General features: G+C 43.6%; 1 protein-coding gene across 1 annotated transcript in view; it reads left to right on the forward strand.

Annotated features, from left to right (window-relative positions):
- TRABD2A (TraB domain containing 2A) overlaps positions 1-15,214 on the forward strand; it is an 81,892-nt gene extending 66,678 nt beyond the window's left edge. The window contains exons 6-8 of the mRNA XM_036403762.1: positions 3,758-3,848; positions 10,753-11,004; positions 14,493-15,214. Coding sequence (XP_036259655.1) covers positions 3,758-3,848; positions 10,753-11,004; positions 14,493-14,673 — 524 coding nt within the window. The 3' untranslated portion in view covers positions 14,674-15,214. The remainder of the gene's footprint in view (positions 1-3,757; positions 3,849-10,752; positions 11,005-14,492) is intronic.
- The last annotated feature ends 254 nt before the right edge of the window (positions 15,215-15,468 follow it).

The following is a 15,468-nucleotide window of genomic DNA, read 5'->3' on the forward strand; positions in this document are numbered from 1 at the left end:
TGTTTGTACATGGTGAGGTCTTGACATGCTTTTGGGGCGGATGGGAAGTGCCATCTTTCTACTAAAGAAAACACAGAATTATGTATACTTGGGGGTTTCCTTTTACACAACTCTAAGAGGTCAAAGAACTTTATTTATCTGCTTGGAATAGTCAATTTTATTGAAATTCAGAGAGGAGTATAGTTTTCATTAGTCTTACAGACTTGGTTTTGGTGAAAAATTAAAATTTATTAACAGAAACAGAAACTTTGTCATGCAGTATTTCTTAACTCCTTTTGCTAGACACAGAAATATTTCAGACTCCCAATGCCTCAAATTTGACTGCTGAAACCCAGTCATCTAGATAAAACTTACCCAAACTGGCATGGTTACAGAAGCAGCTCTGCAAGCGCTGACAGTAAAAGCTGCAAGCAGGAGACAGGTTTCAGGGCAGTAGGAGCCTGTGTTCTGCAGGATTGGGTATGGCTGTTGAGGAAGGTCAGAAGCACACAAAGCCTGGTCAAGTCTGCAAGTGCGCATTGGTCCAACTGCATTGTTCTTTGCGCATATTGCCTGTTGGGGTCCCTGCATGCCATCTCCTTTCAGTGCAGATTAAAGGCCTGGGTCTTATTTACTCTCCAGTAGTGTGCATGGCTGAGCTGGTCCACACAACAGCTTCCTAGTTTCTGTTTGAGCTTGAACATAGAAGAATAAAGATTCATGACTCCCCACCCCCTGCCAGAGTAAATTGACCTCTTGGAGGCATCTCTTCACCTAGTGGTGTGAGGATAATGCAGGGCTATGTACAGAAAGAAAAGAGCAAGCTTTCTGATAGGACAGAGCCCAGGGCCTTTCTTTTGGGGAGCATTCAAGTGTGTTAGGCTAAAATAGAAACAGGTGAAAGAAGCCTGCACCCTGCCGCATGACTTATCATCTAAGTCTCCCTTGCAGCAATAGCTGCTTCATCTTATACCTTGGGGAGTGACTCTTTCTTGTGTTTCTTACTGTTGTTTTTGACAATCTGATCTCTCATACACCACTGATTGCTTTTTGTGATGGTCCCCAGTAATGACTCAAAAGTTCTGACTCTAGAGAGGCTCCTGATAGAGTTCTGTACCTCAGACTCTCACCCTTCTGCCACTTTTTAAATCTTGCATCTCACTCAGTTGAACCTGTAGATCCTCTGGGCCACAAACAAGCTTTGTCTCATGAAGAGTGAATGGCCCGCCTTCTGGATAGTGAATACTGCATCACCCAACCCTTTATGTTCCTAGCCTGGGTGACTCCTGATTGATCATGTCTGGTGAAAAATCTAATATCCCATACCTGTTTGTATTTGTATGCATCTCTTTCACACATATTTATTCAACTGGTCTGTTCTCTTTTGCACAATATTAGCCCATCATTTTTCTCTCACATGCAGACATAGCTCATTGCCTTGGCAACAGTGAGCAAAGGCACTCCGTGGAAGTATGTACAGATAACTGTGATAAAAAATATATTATTATCACTGCATTAAATTAAATTTAAAATAAAGAGCCCAGCTACAGAAAATCACTCAAGCAATTTGACTTATTGAAATGGGATTCATCCATGTGCTACAGTGATTTCCTACATTCCAGTCTAAATCACTGCTCTGAGCAAGGATGACTGAAGATTGATGGAGGAGTAGAATGTTAAATGGTGTGGTATGAGCAGCTATTCAGTAGCTCACTCACACATGAAATCCATGTAACTGTAAGCTCTTAAACTGGCTCAAGGAAAATTATTTTAAGACCATACATTGCCCCATAGATTGCTTATCTTTATGTCTTGTCCCTTTCCTTCTGAAAGATTTGGATTAGGAAAATATGAGTACAGAGACTTGGCACTGCTTTTCACTTCTGAAGATGAGATTTGGCTCATGCATCGTTGCTTGCATGAGGTGAATGCCTCATCTGAATTTGGAATATACACTGTCCCTATCCTTGTCAGTTGAGAGGCACTTCTCTACAAGTCCAAGTTGACCAACCTGCCTGTCATTTGAAAGGAGTGCATCACCCTTTGGAAGCACCCCTTCATCTGCTGTGGAGGTAGGGAAGGAGGAATGAATCCCTCTCCCCTTCCCTTTGCACATACCTCTCCTCTGTGTTGAAGGTGAGAGATGGAAGCTGGGTCTGGCATCTTATATACCTAGTGTTTGTTTTACAGTAGCTAATTTTACTCAATTACAATATTTCATTGCAGTCATTCCTGTTCCCTGTTGCACCTGGTCTTTTTTACTGACATGATGGAATTCTTGCTTAGCTGTACCTGGAGCTGAGCCATCCTGAAGCAACAGATACCATCAGTATTAGGTTAGGTCAACATAATAGTACATAAGCTCTGCTCCTTCTGAAGACAAAATTTAATCTGAGGAGGTGGGGCAAAATCCATTTACTGTCTGAGAAAATATGGTACCCAATGGGTGTGCATTGCATTGTTCAGTTTAAAGGTTTCATTTGAGCTAGATTGGTTTATGCTCTTAGGCTCTGAGGGGAGCTCATCTTGTGCTCAAATGGTACTATCCAACTCATGCCTTAAGCTGGTACATCGTAAGTAGTTTGCTGTTGTGGCATGACAAGCTGGAATTTTAGTACTCCAGTTCATTCAACCCCTTTTGGAATGAAAAGTCATTAATCCCTTATGTTTAGTCTCCTGATATTCTCAGGTCTATTAGAATTCTCTTTATAACTTCTTGCTTTCCCTGGCTACTAGAATAATTCTGTTGGTTCTATTGCCATGTATTTATGAACAGTATTATCAGAAAACAGTTCTTCTAGAGATTCTTCTAATTTATGTAGGCTGTTAAATGAAGAAATGTTTTATAAAAGCTGGATCTATGAGGGCATGTGCAAGGCCTTTGTTCTCTCTTTGTTCTCTCTTTCTTCTGCTTCTCAGCAGAATCTGGTCTGATGACAGATTAGAGTGATGGTGGAAGCTATTCTGTGAGCAGAGCCTACAGTCAGGAAAGCTCCTGCAGTCTTTGAGTAGTCATTTATTCACTATGATGCCAAAATACAATCTTACCAGCCATGACAGCTGTCTGAAAATGGAGTAGAGATGTAAATCACAGAATGAGGGCAGAACTATCTAAGTCCTTCTAAAACTGAGTCCTTTCATAAGCGTGGCTGAGGTCAAGTTTCTGGCCCCAGTGGTATATAATGAAGAAGTTGGTCCATTTGATGGTCTAAGTCGTTGGCTTTCAGGGTGGAGAGTGTTGGCCGGATTCTGACCTTCTTTGCATCACCACCAGTAGTAGACTCACTGCTGCTTTTGAACAGGGGTGTCCAAACTTCATCTCTTATTCCCTCAAGTAATCCACAATGGCCTGATAATCACAGAGTTAGTTAGGTTGAAAAAGATGTCTGAGATGATAAAGTCCAACCTTTGCCCAACCACCACCATGCCAACTAGACCATGGCTCTAAGTGACGCATTCACTCTTTCCTTAAACACTTCCAGGGATGGTGACTCCACCACCTCCCTGGGCAGCCCATTATGCAGCAACCTGTGGGACCAGAGTAATTGCAATCACATCTGCATTTTAGAAAGGCACAATGTAGTAATTGGAGTGACCTTGGGAAAGTTCAGCAATCACTCATTAGAGATCCTGTGTTTCTGGTGCATGTTGATGGGGAGTGATAAAGCCCTGCCGGCCTTGAGTGTGGCACCTCCTGTGATGAGGAAGGACTTTGTTGTTCTTCTCCCTCGTTCCATGTGGTTGGTGAGTTCTGATGTCATTTTTCTTTTAACTGCAGGTCATTTCATGGGCAACAACACAGTGATTGATGTTTTGAGGAGAGAAGGGTATGAAGTAGAACACACCCCAGCTGGACAAGCCGTCAACAAGTAATGCATGCTTTTACCTAGCTGAGCAGCCATTGGGGGGAGTTTGTAAACAATTATGAAGTAGGAATGGTAGCTGGAATTATAACTAAGAGGGACCTAGGCTTTTTCTCTCCTTCCCAGCAGTTTGCTTTTCTCTTCCATGAGCTAGTTTGGAAAGGGGATTTTATTTGGTTTTGTTTTGGTGGGGCTTTTTTCTTTGTTTATTTTGTTTGTTTTTTGGGTTTTGTTGTTGGGGTTGGGGCTCTTTGGTTTATTGGTTTGTTATTGTTGGTTTTGTGGTGGTTTTTTTTTTGTGGGTTTGGGGGTTTTTTGTGGTTTTTTTGTTTGTTTGTTTGTTGGGGGTTTTTTTTATTTTTTTTGTTTTTTGTTTTTCTTGTTAATAAAATTTCTACCCTTGTAAGTTTTTAACTCTTAAATGAACAGCCACAGATTATGCATGCTTGGTTCATCAGATCTGGATGCTGTCTTGTATCAAACAGGCTCCCAGGTTTCTCTTTCCTCTCTTTTTTATGTTTGACTCCCCTGCCTTTAAATAATGCCCTTCTTTTAAACTGCTATTTTTTATTATTTCTTTTTTCTCTCTCCCAGTCTGGAATCTGATTGCCCAGAGTCTTTGCAAGCTGTGTCTATGACTGATTGCTTTCATGTCCCCTCTTTTCTTCTGCATTTTTCAGCTAAGGTACTTGTTGTTCTGGTTCATCCTGCAGCTGTCCTTTGGGATATACCCTTCCTGCTTCTTGTTATCTCTCACTGGATGCTTTTATCCACCTCCATGGTTTCAGTAACTAGAGAATGCCAGATAATCTCCTCCTCCACTCTCTACTGAGAATTACTTGTGCTTTGACTCACCTCTTCCTGGAATTCTTGCCACCAGCTTAGGGTCTGCAATCTTTGCTTTCCCCTTCTGCAGACTCTTACCAAACATGTAGCTGTCAGACATACTTGCTCTTCTCTCCTAAAAACCACAAAGGAGAAAATTGGAAATTGGTCTCAATTACAGTACTGTTTTCCTTTTATCTTCTGTGCTGGCCATAGTGTCCCTGTTTACATCTCTGTCCCTCCTTCCCCACATTTCTGATGTGGGACTCTCAGGCAGGACTACTGCCTTTTGATAGGATTTGTGCAGAGGGCACAGTGTTGGGTCTTGGTCTGTGCCAAGGGCTCTACAGGTGTGGTGCAAGTTAGTAACAGCTGTTTTTCTCATACTCTGATTGCTTCCTTTTTCTCTTTATGCCACCTTTGCTGTTGTCTGAAAACATGATATTGAAATTCTGGCAGGTCGTGTTTCTGCAATGATTCTTAATATGGACATACATCATTAACTCTACATGCACTGAAAAAAACTGATTCAACACTTGGCCCAGGATTATATGAATGCCAGTCCCTAACCCTGTTTCTATCAGTGGGCATGTGGTCTGACAAGGAGAAGTACCTGTGCTTAAGCACAAGACTTAATGATTCTGTGACACTGGAGTTATGCTAGAAAATCAGTGTTTGTAAGGATGATTAAAAGCTAACAAACAAACAAAGAAAAACCCAAAACAGCCTGCACTGATATTTTCATGTTTTTTTCATTCTTAGCTTAGTTATTCCTAAAAACAGCTACAACAGCATCTTAAAGCTTTAAGAAAGATAGCTTAATAGGTACCTGAGGATAAATAAGATCTGATACTGCTCTGTAAAGATGTAACTGTAAGGGTAGACAACTGAATAAAGGGGGGACAGATTTTCATTTATCAGGAAGGCTGGTATCAAGGTTACTTGGAGTAGCTGGGCACCCAGTTCCATAACCACATTGTGGGAGTTCATTTTTCAGCCTCTTGTGCCTTTGAAAGCCCTCGGTTTGCCATCAGTTGCATCTTAAACCTCTTATTAGAACTATTGAACAGAACATCTTCCCTGGAGACTTGATACTAAACCTGAGTAACAAGATGGCACTTCACTGTTGGCATTTCTGGATGACTTGGAAACAGATTTAAAAATATTAAATGCATTTTAAGAAAAATGTGGGTTCAAAGGAAAAGAGCATTTAAGGTAAGGGAAAGGACCTGTGGAAAGAGTTTGTCAGAGTCCTAGGGCTTGGAAGGAAGATTTCACTTAATTGCTATCCAGGGCTTGTTCTAGGGGCAAATAGCAGAGCAGCCTAGACAGGAAACCCAGTGCTGCTCACGTAAATGTGGAGCTGTATCCAGCTATTCTCCTATGTAGTGCTGCACACAGTCCAGTCAGTACCTGTGGACTATTTACTGTTCATGACTGAGACAAGGTAAAAAAGGCAAGTGGTTGAACTGAGACAGAGAGTTTAAATGACTGCTCTGGTGTCAGACACAGTAGGTATATTAGTTGAGAGATCCTAAAATACAAGGAGGAGGAAGTCTGCATTCATCTCCTTTCCCTGCAACATGATGTTTTGCTGTAGCAGTACAGTCTGCTGCTTCCTGTGCTCTGGCTAAACAAAAAGTTCCTTGTGAGATATGTTGTAGATATCTGTGTGTAGAACCAATGAGAATGCAGGATAGTCATGCTCATCTTCCTGTAGCAGGCAGGGCTGCCTGAGGTCTACTTTCCAGCTGCAGAGCAAATGGGGTGGATGTCCCTAGTTGGAGACAGAAAGGTTCCTTCTCCCTGTTCTCTCCTAGGCAGGGAAGGCAAAAGAGGTGCCCCAAGCAGGCAGTATTGCAAAGAACAGTTTATAAATAGTACCACAAATTTAGTCAAGCTCCTTCTGACTCACTTTGGTCTTTAACTCTTGTTCCTGCTTTTAGAATATAGTAATATATTGTAAAATATTCAACACAATTGCAGCCATAATTAAGGTGCTTGCTGACTCTCCCTTAGCTGCTGTGATGCGAAATTGGCCTGGGGGGAAGAAGGATGGGCTTTTGAATCTGTTCCTTTTCCAGTGGTCTCTAGAAGAATTGCCTGCAGGAAGTGTTGCAAAGGAGGTTTGGAATATGGACGTGTCTGAGGCTGCATCTATCAGAATAAATCTCTGTCCATGATGCAGGTCATCCTCTACCTGTAGCAGTGCTGAGCTACAGCATGGTGTGGCCATGGGCTCAGAAGGGAAGGCTGCAGGCAGCATGGCACTCTAATCCACAGGGGTGAGGTCCTACCTGCTCTGTGACTTAGTTAAGGAACAAAACAGTGAAGAGAAATGGTGGAAAAGGGAATCATGGGCAGAAGATCTTGAAACAGATTAAATCAGGTTGCTGGAGAGAGCTAATGAGAGTTCATCACTCTGCAAGGTGGAGTTAAAGAGTGGATGATGTGAAGCAGCTGAGGAGGAAAGCTGAAGGGTGATGACAGTCCAGAGGCAATAAAGTGTGACAATGTGTGACACTGCAATGATTTTGAATGAGATTGATAACCAGGGTCTGTTCTGCAGCAGACTCTCTCAAAAAACATGTGATCACTCTGATTTTCCTTGCAGCAAATAAGACAATTTTCTTTGTTTTCCATCTACTCTCTCAATGTTCTAGTCCACAACTTCATTTCCCCTTCTCCAGTAACTACCCTGTATTTGCTGTCAAATAAGTGTGCATACAGTGATGGGCTAGCTTTAAAAGTGCACCCATGCCGAAATATGCCTCTTTCCAGACCACCTCCTTTTCATGTCATTGGAAGCTGAAAAAGGAACACAGTTCTAGGGAAGTTTCATTGATCAAAGGCAGGTTTCTGCTCGATGGTCTGTGTTTTTCTGTTACTTTCCTGAATTTCAGCCCAAGCCAGTCTGCACTTTTGTTACAAAAGACTATTGCATTTCTTCTCTTTATGAAGTAGCCATAAAGATCAGTCAGATATTCCTGTTAGGTTCTGTGTGCACATAGAGTGGTTTGAGTTTGTGGTTTTGTCCAAGATGCTCATAAACAAGTAACAAGGGAAATTTGTTCCAAACAATGAGAAATGTGGGCCAGCAAAGCCATGACTGAATAGAATACTGCAGACTGCCTGCTTTGGAGTATAGATGAGATGTTGCTTGCTCTAAAAATAAAGAAACAGCTTCAGTAATCACAGTGAAGCTGATTGTTGGTTTTTTTCAATTTATCTTTGCAGGAAGCTGAGTAGTCATAGCCCTGAGAGCTTTTTCTGGGAGCTCTACTTGGGGTTTCCAAGATTTTTCTTGTATAGGACAGTTTGTACATGCCCATAGTCTCAGTACATATCTCACTGGAGCTGCTTTGAAATTCCCAATAATGCTACCAGCATAATACAGGATCTGGGCAGCTGGGAGGTTAAGGTCTGACTCCTACTCCGTCATTACTTCCTATAAATGTGTGCAAAGCTCAGCTCTGTTTATGAGAGAGATGCAATTTCTCAGTTTCCTCCCTTTCATGTAGCCCTCCATACTTGTCCATAAAACCCATTAGGACCACCATTTCATGCTTCTTGGTGTGCTTTATCCGAGTGGCAGAACAGCATTACACCCTTTTGCATTCAACCCTAGAAGCCAATATCACAGTTGTGTGCTGGGCTCTGGTCTCTTATGTGTCAGACATGTCCTCTGATGTGATCTTTTGTAAAGGCTGTGAATCCACTGCATTGTACTGTCTGCCTTCATCAAGAAGAAAATGAGAAGAGAGTGAACTTGGTGATGCCAAAACTAATCTGCTTTCAGTTGATGCAGACTGATGGCCCAAAGGATTCCCCTAATCATAGAATCATAGAATGTTAAGGGATTGGAAAGGACTTCAAAGATCATCTAGTCCTAATCCCCCTGCCATGGGCAAGGACACTTCCCAGTAGACCAGCTTGCAAGTTCTTATGCAACCTGGCTTTGAAAAATGCCAGGGTTGGGGCACGACAACCTCCCTGGGCAACCTCTTCCAGTATTTCACCACCCTCACAGTAAAGAATTTCTTCCCAATACCTGTCCTAAATGCATCCCTTCTTCAGTAACAGACAGGAGTGTCTGTTACTCCTGTCACTACAATTCCTGAGAGAATCCCTCTCCAGCTTCTCAGTAGGACCCTTCAGATACTGGGAAAGTGCAATGAGGTCTCTACACAGCCTTCTCTTCTCCAGGATGAACAGGCCCAGCTTCTTCAGTCTGTCTTCACAGGGACGTGCTCCAGTCCCTGTTGTGACCTCCTCTGGACTTGATCCAGCAGTTCCACTATGTCCTTCTTATGCTGAGGACCCCAGAGCTGGATACAGTGTTCTGAGTGGGCTCTCACCAGAGCAGAGCAGAGGGGCTGAATCCCCTCCCACACCCTGCTGCCCACCCTGCTCTGGATGCAGCCCAGGGTCCCATTGCCTTCCTGGGCTCATGGCTGGGTCATGTTAAGGTTTTCTTCAATCATCACCCCCAAGTCCTCCTCAGGGCTGCTGTCAATCTCCATTCAACATGTGGCTGTGTCTGGGATTGCCACAACCCAGGGACAGGACCCTGCACTTTGCCTTGTTGAACTCCGTGGGGTTTGCACAAACACAGCCCTCCAGCCTGTCCAGGCCCTTCTGGATGGCATTGCTGCCTGCCAAGTGTGTTAGCTGCTCCACAGAGCTTGGTGCTGGTGCCAAACTTGCTGAGGGTGCCCTTGATCCCACTGTCCATGCCGCTGATCTTGAACAGCAGTGGTGCCAGGACTGACCCTGGAGGGAGACTCCTCATCACTGGTTTCCATGTGGACAAGGAGCTGTTGACCACAGTTTTTTGTGTGCGGCCTTCCGGCCAGTTCTTTATCCACCAAGCAATCCATCCATCAAATCTGTGTCTATCTAGTTTGGATATCATGTCAGACAGTGCCAAACACTTTGCCTATGTCCATGCAGACGATGGCAGTTGCTCTGCCACATCCATCAGTGCTGCAGCCCCATCAGAGAAGATAATCGAATTTAACAGGCATTGTTTGCCCTTGGTAAAGCTGTGTTGGCTGTTTCCAATCACCTCTTTGTTTTCTATGTTTGTTTTAGTCTTCAGGAGAATCTGCTCCATGATCTTGCCTCACCCAAGAGGTGAGACTTTTACTTTCTCCTTTTCAAAAATGAGGGTTATATTTCCCTTTTTCTAGGTGTTGGGAATTTTACCTGAGTGCCACAAGTTTTCAGAAATTATTTAGTAGTAGCTTAGCAACTTATCTGCCAACTTCCTTAGAACCCACAGATGAATCTCATCAGGCCCCACTCACTTGTGCACATTCAGGCTCTTTAGATGGTCTCAAACCTGATTCTCTCCTACATTGTGCTTAGGGCCTTCATACTCCCATTTGCCTTTCCTGACTTGGGCAGCTTGGCTGGAACACTTGCCATTGAACACTGACATATAGTGGTCAGTGAGAACCTCAGCCTTCTCTGGGTCCAGCATGCAGCCATGTTACTGTTAATGGCATGCTAAGCCTTTCCCTTCAAAGGCGGTAATTTTCAAGATGTGTTTCTGTAGCCATAGTCATGGTCTGTGAGCTACCTTGTTTCTTACCTTTTCCACCAGTGTGAGGTGCTGATCCAGACCTGGTTTCATCAGCTGTTGTGCTTTAGTTGTGTTGTTTGCCCTTCCCTTTGTCCCCCAAGTTAGTTGCTCTGGGCAGGAATGTTGAAAGGAATAATCTGGTCTGTGTTCTGCAGCACATCAGATTAGAGGAGTGTGGTTTCACTCTGACTTAGAAGTGATTCCGTTTTTGTCTCTTTCTAGATGTGCAAGCTTATTACCAAGAGTTATACTCCACCCTTATCCAGACTGCATTCTTTCCTCTGACACAGACTGCCTCTTTTCCAAAGCTTTTTTTTTTTGCTAAAGAGTACTATTTTGATGATAAAATCAATATTGGCTTAAGGAAGAGGGAGCAGGAACAAACAGCAGAGACATGAGCATCCAGGGAGAAACATCTATTTTATATGTATGTGCCTTGATACAGGATTTTGCCTCAAAGCCCTTTTAAATGCTATCTGTGTTCTCTCTTTCTTCCAGCCGAAAATCTCCCAAAACCTTGTTAGCCTTTTCATCATCACACAGTCCCTATGTCATGTCCCATGAGCTCCCACTGCACCCCCAGAAGGAGGAGGAAGAGGAGGAGGGAGAGTTCCTGCCCCACCTGCTATTCCCTGACAGCATTGATGTGCTCGTGAAAGTGGACAGGAAGTACAAAAAGAAGAAGAAAAAGCAGCAGAAGAAACAAAAACTGCGACAATTTAACGACCTCTGGGTTCGCCTTGAAGAAAGGTAGCTAATGGCTGGGGAGGGGGAGGATGGCTTGTCAAACTGGGCTTTAACTTCGATGGTTTCATACAGACCCTCAACCTTCTGCAGGGGTAGATATATCCTGTGGACAGGATCTGACCTTCTCCACTGCTGTGATTCTTTCTGAAGCATTTGCATGAGGTTTCTTGTGCTTTTAGTGGCAAAAAAAAAAAAAAAACAACTTTCTTTTTTTTCTTTGCATAGCTAGATTTGCAGAAAACTAGGCATAAAATAAGTGGAAGTCTTGTCTAGATCATTCTCCATTTGGGCTTGAGGGATTGTGAGCATATGGCAGTCCTCTTTTTCATGGAAGGCTGGGTCCAGTGGTAGATGATACAGATCAAAGCGTTGGATCATTAAACAAAAGCTGCTGCATATGAGGAAACTATTATTCCTGACATATGTTCTCCTTGTACTTGGGCAATATTCATGCAGTATTTTCAGTCTCTGTATTATTTCAGTCTGAAAAAGCATGACATCCTAATGGATGGCAGAGTTTATATTAAAAAATGAGTGTGTTGTGGGGCAGATGTTCACACATATCAAGCTTACTTACCAGAACTACAGCAACCCTCAGGAAAAAAAAAAAAAAGCCAATTTCTCTCATTACCTATAAGGCCTGTGACTGAATGTATACCTTAATGTTTCCCTCCTGTCAGAAAACACACATGCCCAAATATGCTTTCTTTTGTACTTTGTGTGTTTGTATCTCTGCCATACTCAGCTTGAAGGCATTAAATTTTTGTGATACCACAAACAACCAGACAGGTGGGGGTAGTGGAAAAAGTCTGACAGTTCTTGAAACTAAGCCTGTACATTATTTGGGTTTTTTCCCCTCTGAAGAATACTTCTTCCTGCTCCCCACATTACTCAGTATAGCAGAGTTCTCCTATGCCTTTCCTATCATGTCCCTGTATCCTAATTGTACCACTGCTATGAGTGATACGTGGCTCAGGCTGACCACAAGTGGCTGCAGCAGCTGTTTTCTTTGGGGCATTCAGCCATTGTCAGATCTTTTAGATCGCATTCCCTTCTTTGCTCCTTCCTTCAGCCTTAATATTAACTATTTGGGAGACGAATGCTCATGTAACATGTCATCTGAAAGAGCTACACACAGTCCAAGATTCACCAGTATAACAAATCCTATACTGATCACACTTCATTTTGTCTCTTATTGTACCATTTACTTTCTGTTAATGTAGTTTATACTAGCTGATTGTGAATGGATTTTTGGAGTTTCTGTTGATAGTCTGTTTAGTCAAAATGCTAACAAATATCTGTCTTAATCTCCCACTGTGCCTCCACAATGCCATGTTCAGTGTTTCACATGCAGTTGCTCCCACAAAGCTCAGGAAGTCAGAGGGCAGTGACTCTAAGACACCTGTGCACTTGCTGTATCAAGCCTTTAGAAGAAGACGGAAGATGGGAAGATGTGCTACTGTGACCAAATTGAAGGCATATTAGGGCTGCATAGATTTGAAGTAGTGCCAGGCAGTAGTGAGGGAAAAGCGAAGACATTGATGGCAGCCTAGGAAACTCTTGCATAAATATGGGAACAGGCAATGCTGCTTTTCTTTTCTTCTTTTTATGTTTCCTTTCTTCCTCTACTATTTAAGATGTCCTTTGTGCTAGAAGCTTACCCTGGTGCTAGGTGACAAATGCTTTGTAGGGCGACTCCTTAGCAGCAGAGAGGAGCTTAAACATCTGGAGATGGAGATGTTGCATGGCAGTGCTGAGAAAGACAAAGGATGCCTGGGAGATTGCTGTGCCCATAGTGCCGAGGGAAGGCAGCTGTCCCTCAGGCAAGAGCCCCACCCGTGCACTGGGCTTCTGTAAAGCCCTGGCTGTCTGCTGGGCTCTGCCACAGCCCCCGTGCTGCTGCCGGGCTGGGCTGACAGCCCCACCTCCCAGAGCATCCCTTCCCAAGGAAATCCAGCACCTCTGGGCTCCAGCTCGCCTGTGCAGGGCACGTCTGCCCGGGAGTCTCAGCCCTCGCTCCAAACATTGCTCAGGGTGTGCAGACACCGGTAAAGCTGTTGGTTTCTTACGAATGGGCCATTCACAGCTTTCTGGTTTACAGATGGGCTTGATGATCTTAAAGGTCTTTTCCAACCTACATAATTCTATGATTCCTCCCGTGAGCCTGAAAATGTGAAAGGTGCAGCTCAAGTGATTTAGTAGTGTTGTAGTGTGCTTGTCAGAATGGCCTTGGTTCGTGCCCCTGTATGCATCAGCCGCTGGCTGAATTTCCTTGATGTGCTGCCAGCTGGCTTCTCTCTGGCCATTGTTCAGATCTTCCGGGGAGCCCTTTGGGTAAGGAAGAATAAAGTGTTTTTAAAAAGGATTGTAATTGCCTTTAATTTCCCAAAGCATTTTTGCTTAGTGGACTGAAATAAGAATGGTGCACAGCAGCTGGAGATTGGCTGCAGAAGAAATTACTTGGTTTTGTATTTGCTAGGTGGACTTGCTTTTAGTTTTGTCCAGATTTATCTTCAGGTTCTACACAGCACCCTGCAGTCCTGGGGGGTATGTGAGGCGCACACCTGTGGTGTCAAGCATTGCTTTCAGTCCATTGCCAAAGAGAACTACAACCTGTGTAGTGTCTGACCCTTCTGACTCCTGGCCTGCTGTGGTGTGTGATCTCCCCCAGATCAGGTTCAGTTGGTCTTAGCAGCCTGGAGCATACAAATTTCTCTCCTCCATCATGTATTACCACTATGGGAGTTCAGCTTATGTATGCTCTAATTCAGTTCTTGATCATCATGATGTCAGAGTACTCTCTACCTCTGGGAAATACTCTGAAATGTGGTGATCTTGGATGTGTTTCTGGAAGCCATTCTTCTCTGCTTGAAGTATGTCATGTAAATCTTTTTGTAATTCCTGACCTGTGGAAGAGATCATACAGTATAGGAACAAGGTGGGCCCCTATGAAGTGTGGTGCATGGAGCATGGCTGAGGAAGATGTACTCAGAAAACAGGTGCTTCACTTCAGCTGTGCTCAAAAAGTGCCCCACCAGTGACACTCGTCTGCAACAACACTTGTTTTCTTCTTATCTATTTTCTGCTCAGCTGACAGAGGTTAGAATATGGTCATCTTACGCACCTGACTGACTGTATGGGAGCAATGAGCAGGCTGGGTAGATTTGAGACAGGGCCAGTATTTTGGTGCTGTCATCACCCTCCTCAGTCTCTTCACTGTTCCCCCTCAACTCTACGTCACAATTTGGCTGGGTAGCACCTCATCCTTGTGGGCTGGTGTGGGAGCTGTCCACATGTGTGAGGAAGGGACAAAACAGCACTCTGCCATTTAGGAGGCACAGAGTTTTGGTCAGTGTGTAACTTGTACAAGAGACCATTCGGATGGACCCAGAAAACTGACAGGGGGTCACAGAGGCTGACCACCTCCTGCTCTGTGGCTGTTGGGCAGCTCTGGGCTGGGTCAGGACTGATGTTCTTCTCTTGCCTTGCAGTGCTACTGATCCTCCTCCGCGGATCCGCATCATCAATGGCTACATCACGGTCGAGCCCCAGCCCCGGGGCCACAGGCGGTCCAGCCACGCTCGTGCAGACACCAGCAGGGCTCACCAGATTCCCCATTCCCTCTGCCTTCCACTGCTGACTTTGACTTTGTGTAAGATAATGCTTCATTGAAACGCAGGAGGACCCAAGCTGCAAGACTCTTGCCTTAAAAATCAAAGAAAGAAGTTTATGCAAAAAAGAAATAGAAGACTATGAGTGGGACACCTATTCTTTGGGATGTTCTTAAACTGCTTCCTTTTCCTGAGTCCAGATCATTAACTCTGTTAACTGGTTTGACCTTCCCAATAGAGGAGAAGATATTTTAATGAAAGTGTTATTTATCCTTCTCTTGCAGAAGAATGATTTCATGTTATCCCATAATACTTTGGGGAGATTATAATGCCGCTATAACATAGCTGTTGTTTAGCTGTTTGAGCCCAACTAAAGTACATATTTTTCACCTTCAGTGCCTTGTAAAAAGATTCACACACCACTGACTTGTTTATTAGAACAGAATATTTTGATCATATGAGCACAGCTGGGAAAGAGAGTTGGTATTTTATGTCTCTACTGGTAATGCTTTTAATTCTTGCTTGTTAGGGCTCCAGATTACATATAAAGGTTCATGGCAACACCTACAGTAGAATAAAACAGTGAACACTTGTGAACAGAATGTGTCTGCTGTTTATTTGGTGCTATTTAAGATGGGTCCCCCTGAACCTCTAGTGGCCGGGCAAGTCTTATAAGTGCAAACTAATGTACATTTAAGAAAAAAACCAATTCTGTGGGAACTTCACAAATCACAATGTTGGAGTCTCCCAAAATAGGTTCTCAAGAGGTGATTTGCACAATTAAGACTTAATTCTAGAAAATCCTTTCAAGTTTTCTACTAAGTTCATTACTTTCCAAATTATTTTAAGTTCTTTA

The sequence above is a fragment of the Molothrus ater genome, chromosome Z (assembly GCF_012460135.2).
Source record: "Molothrus ater isolate BHLD 08-10-18 breed brown headed cowbird chromosome Z, BPBGC_Mater_1.1, whole genome shotgun sequence".
Classification (NCBI taxonomy): Eukaryota; Metazoa; Chordata; class Aves; order Passeriformes; family Icteridae; genus Molothrus; species Molothrus ater.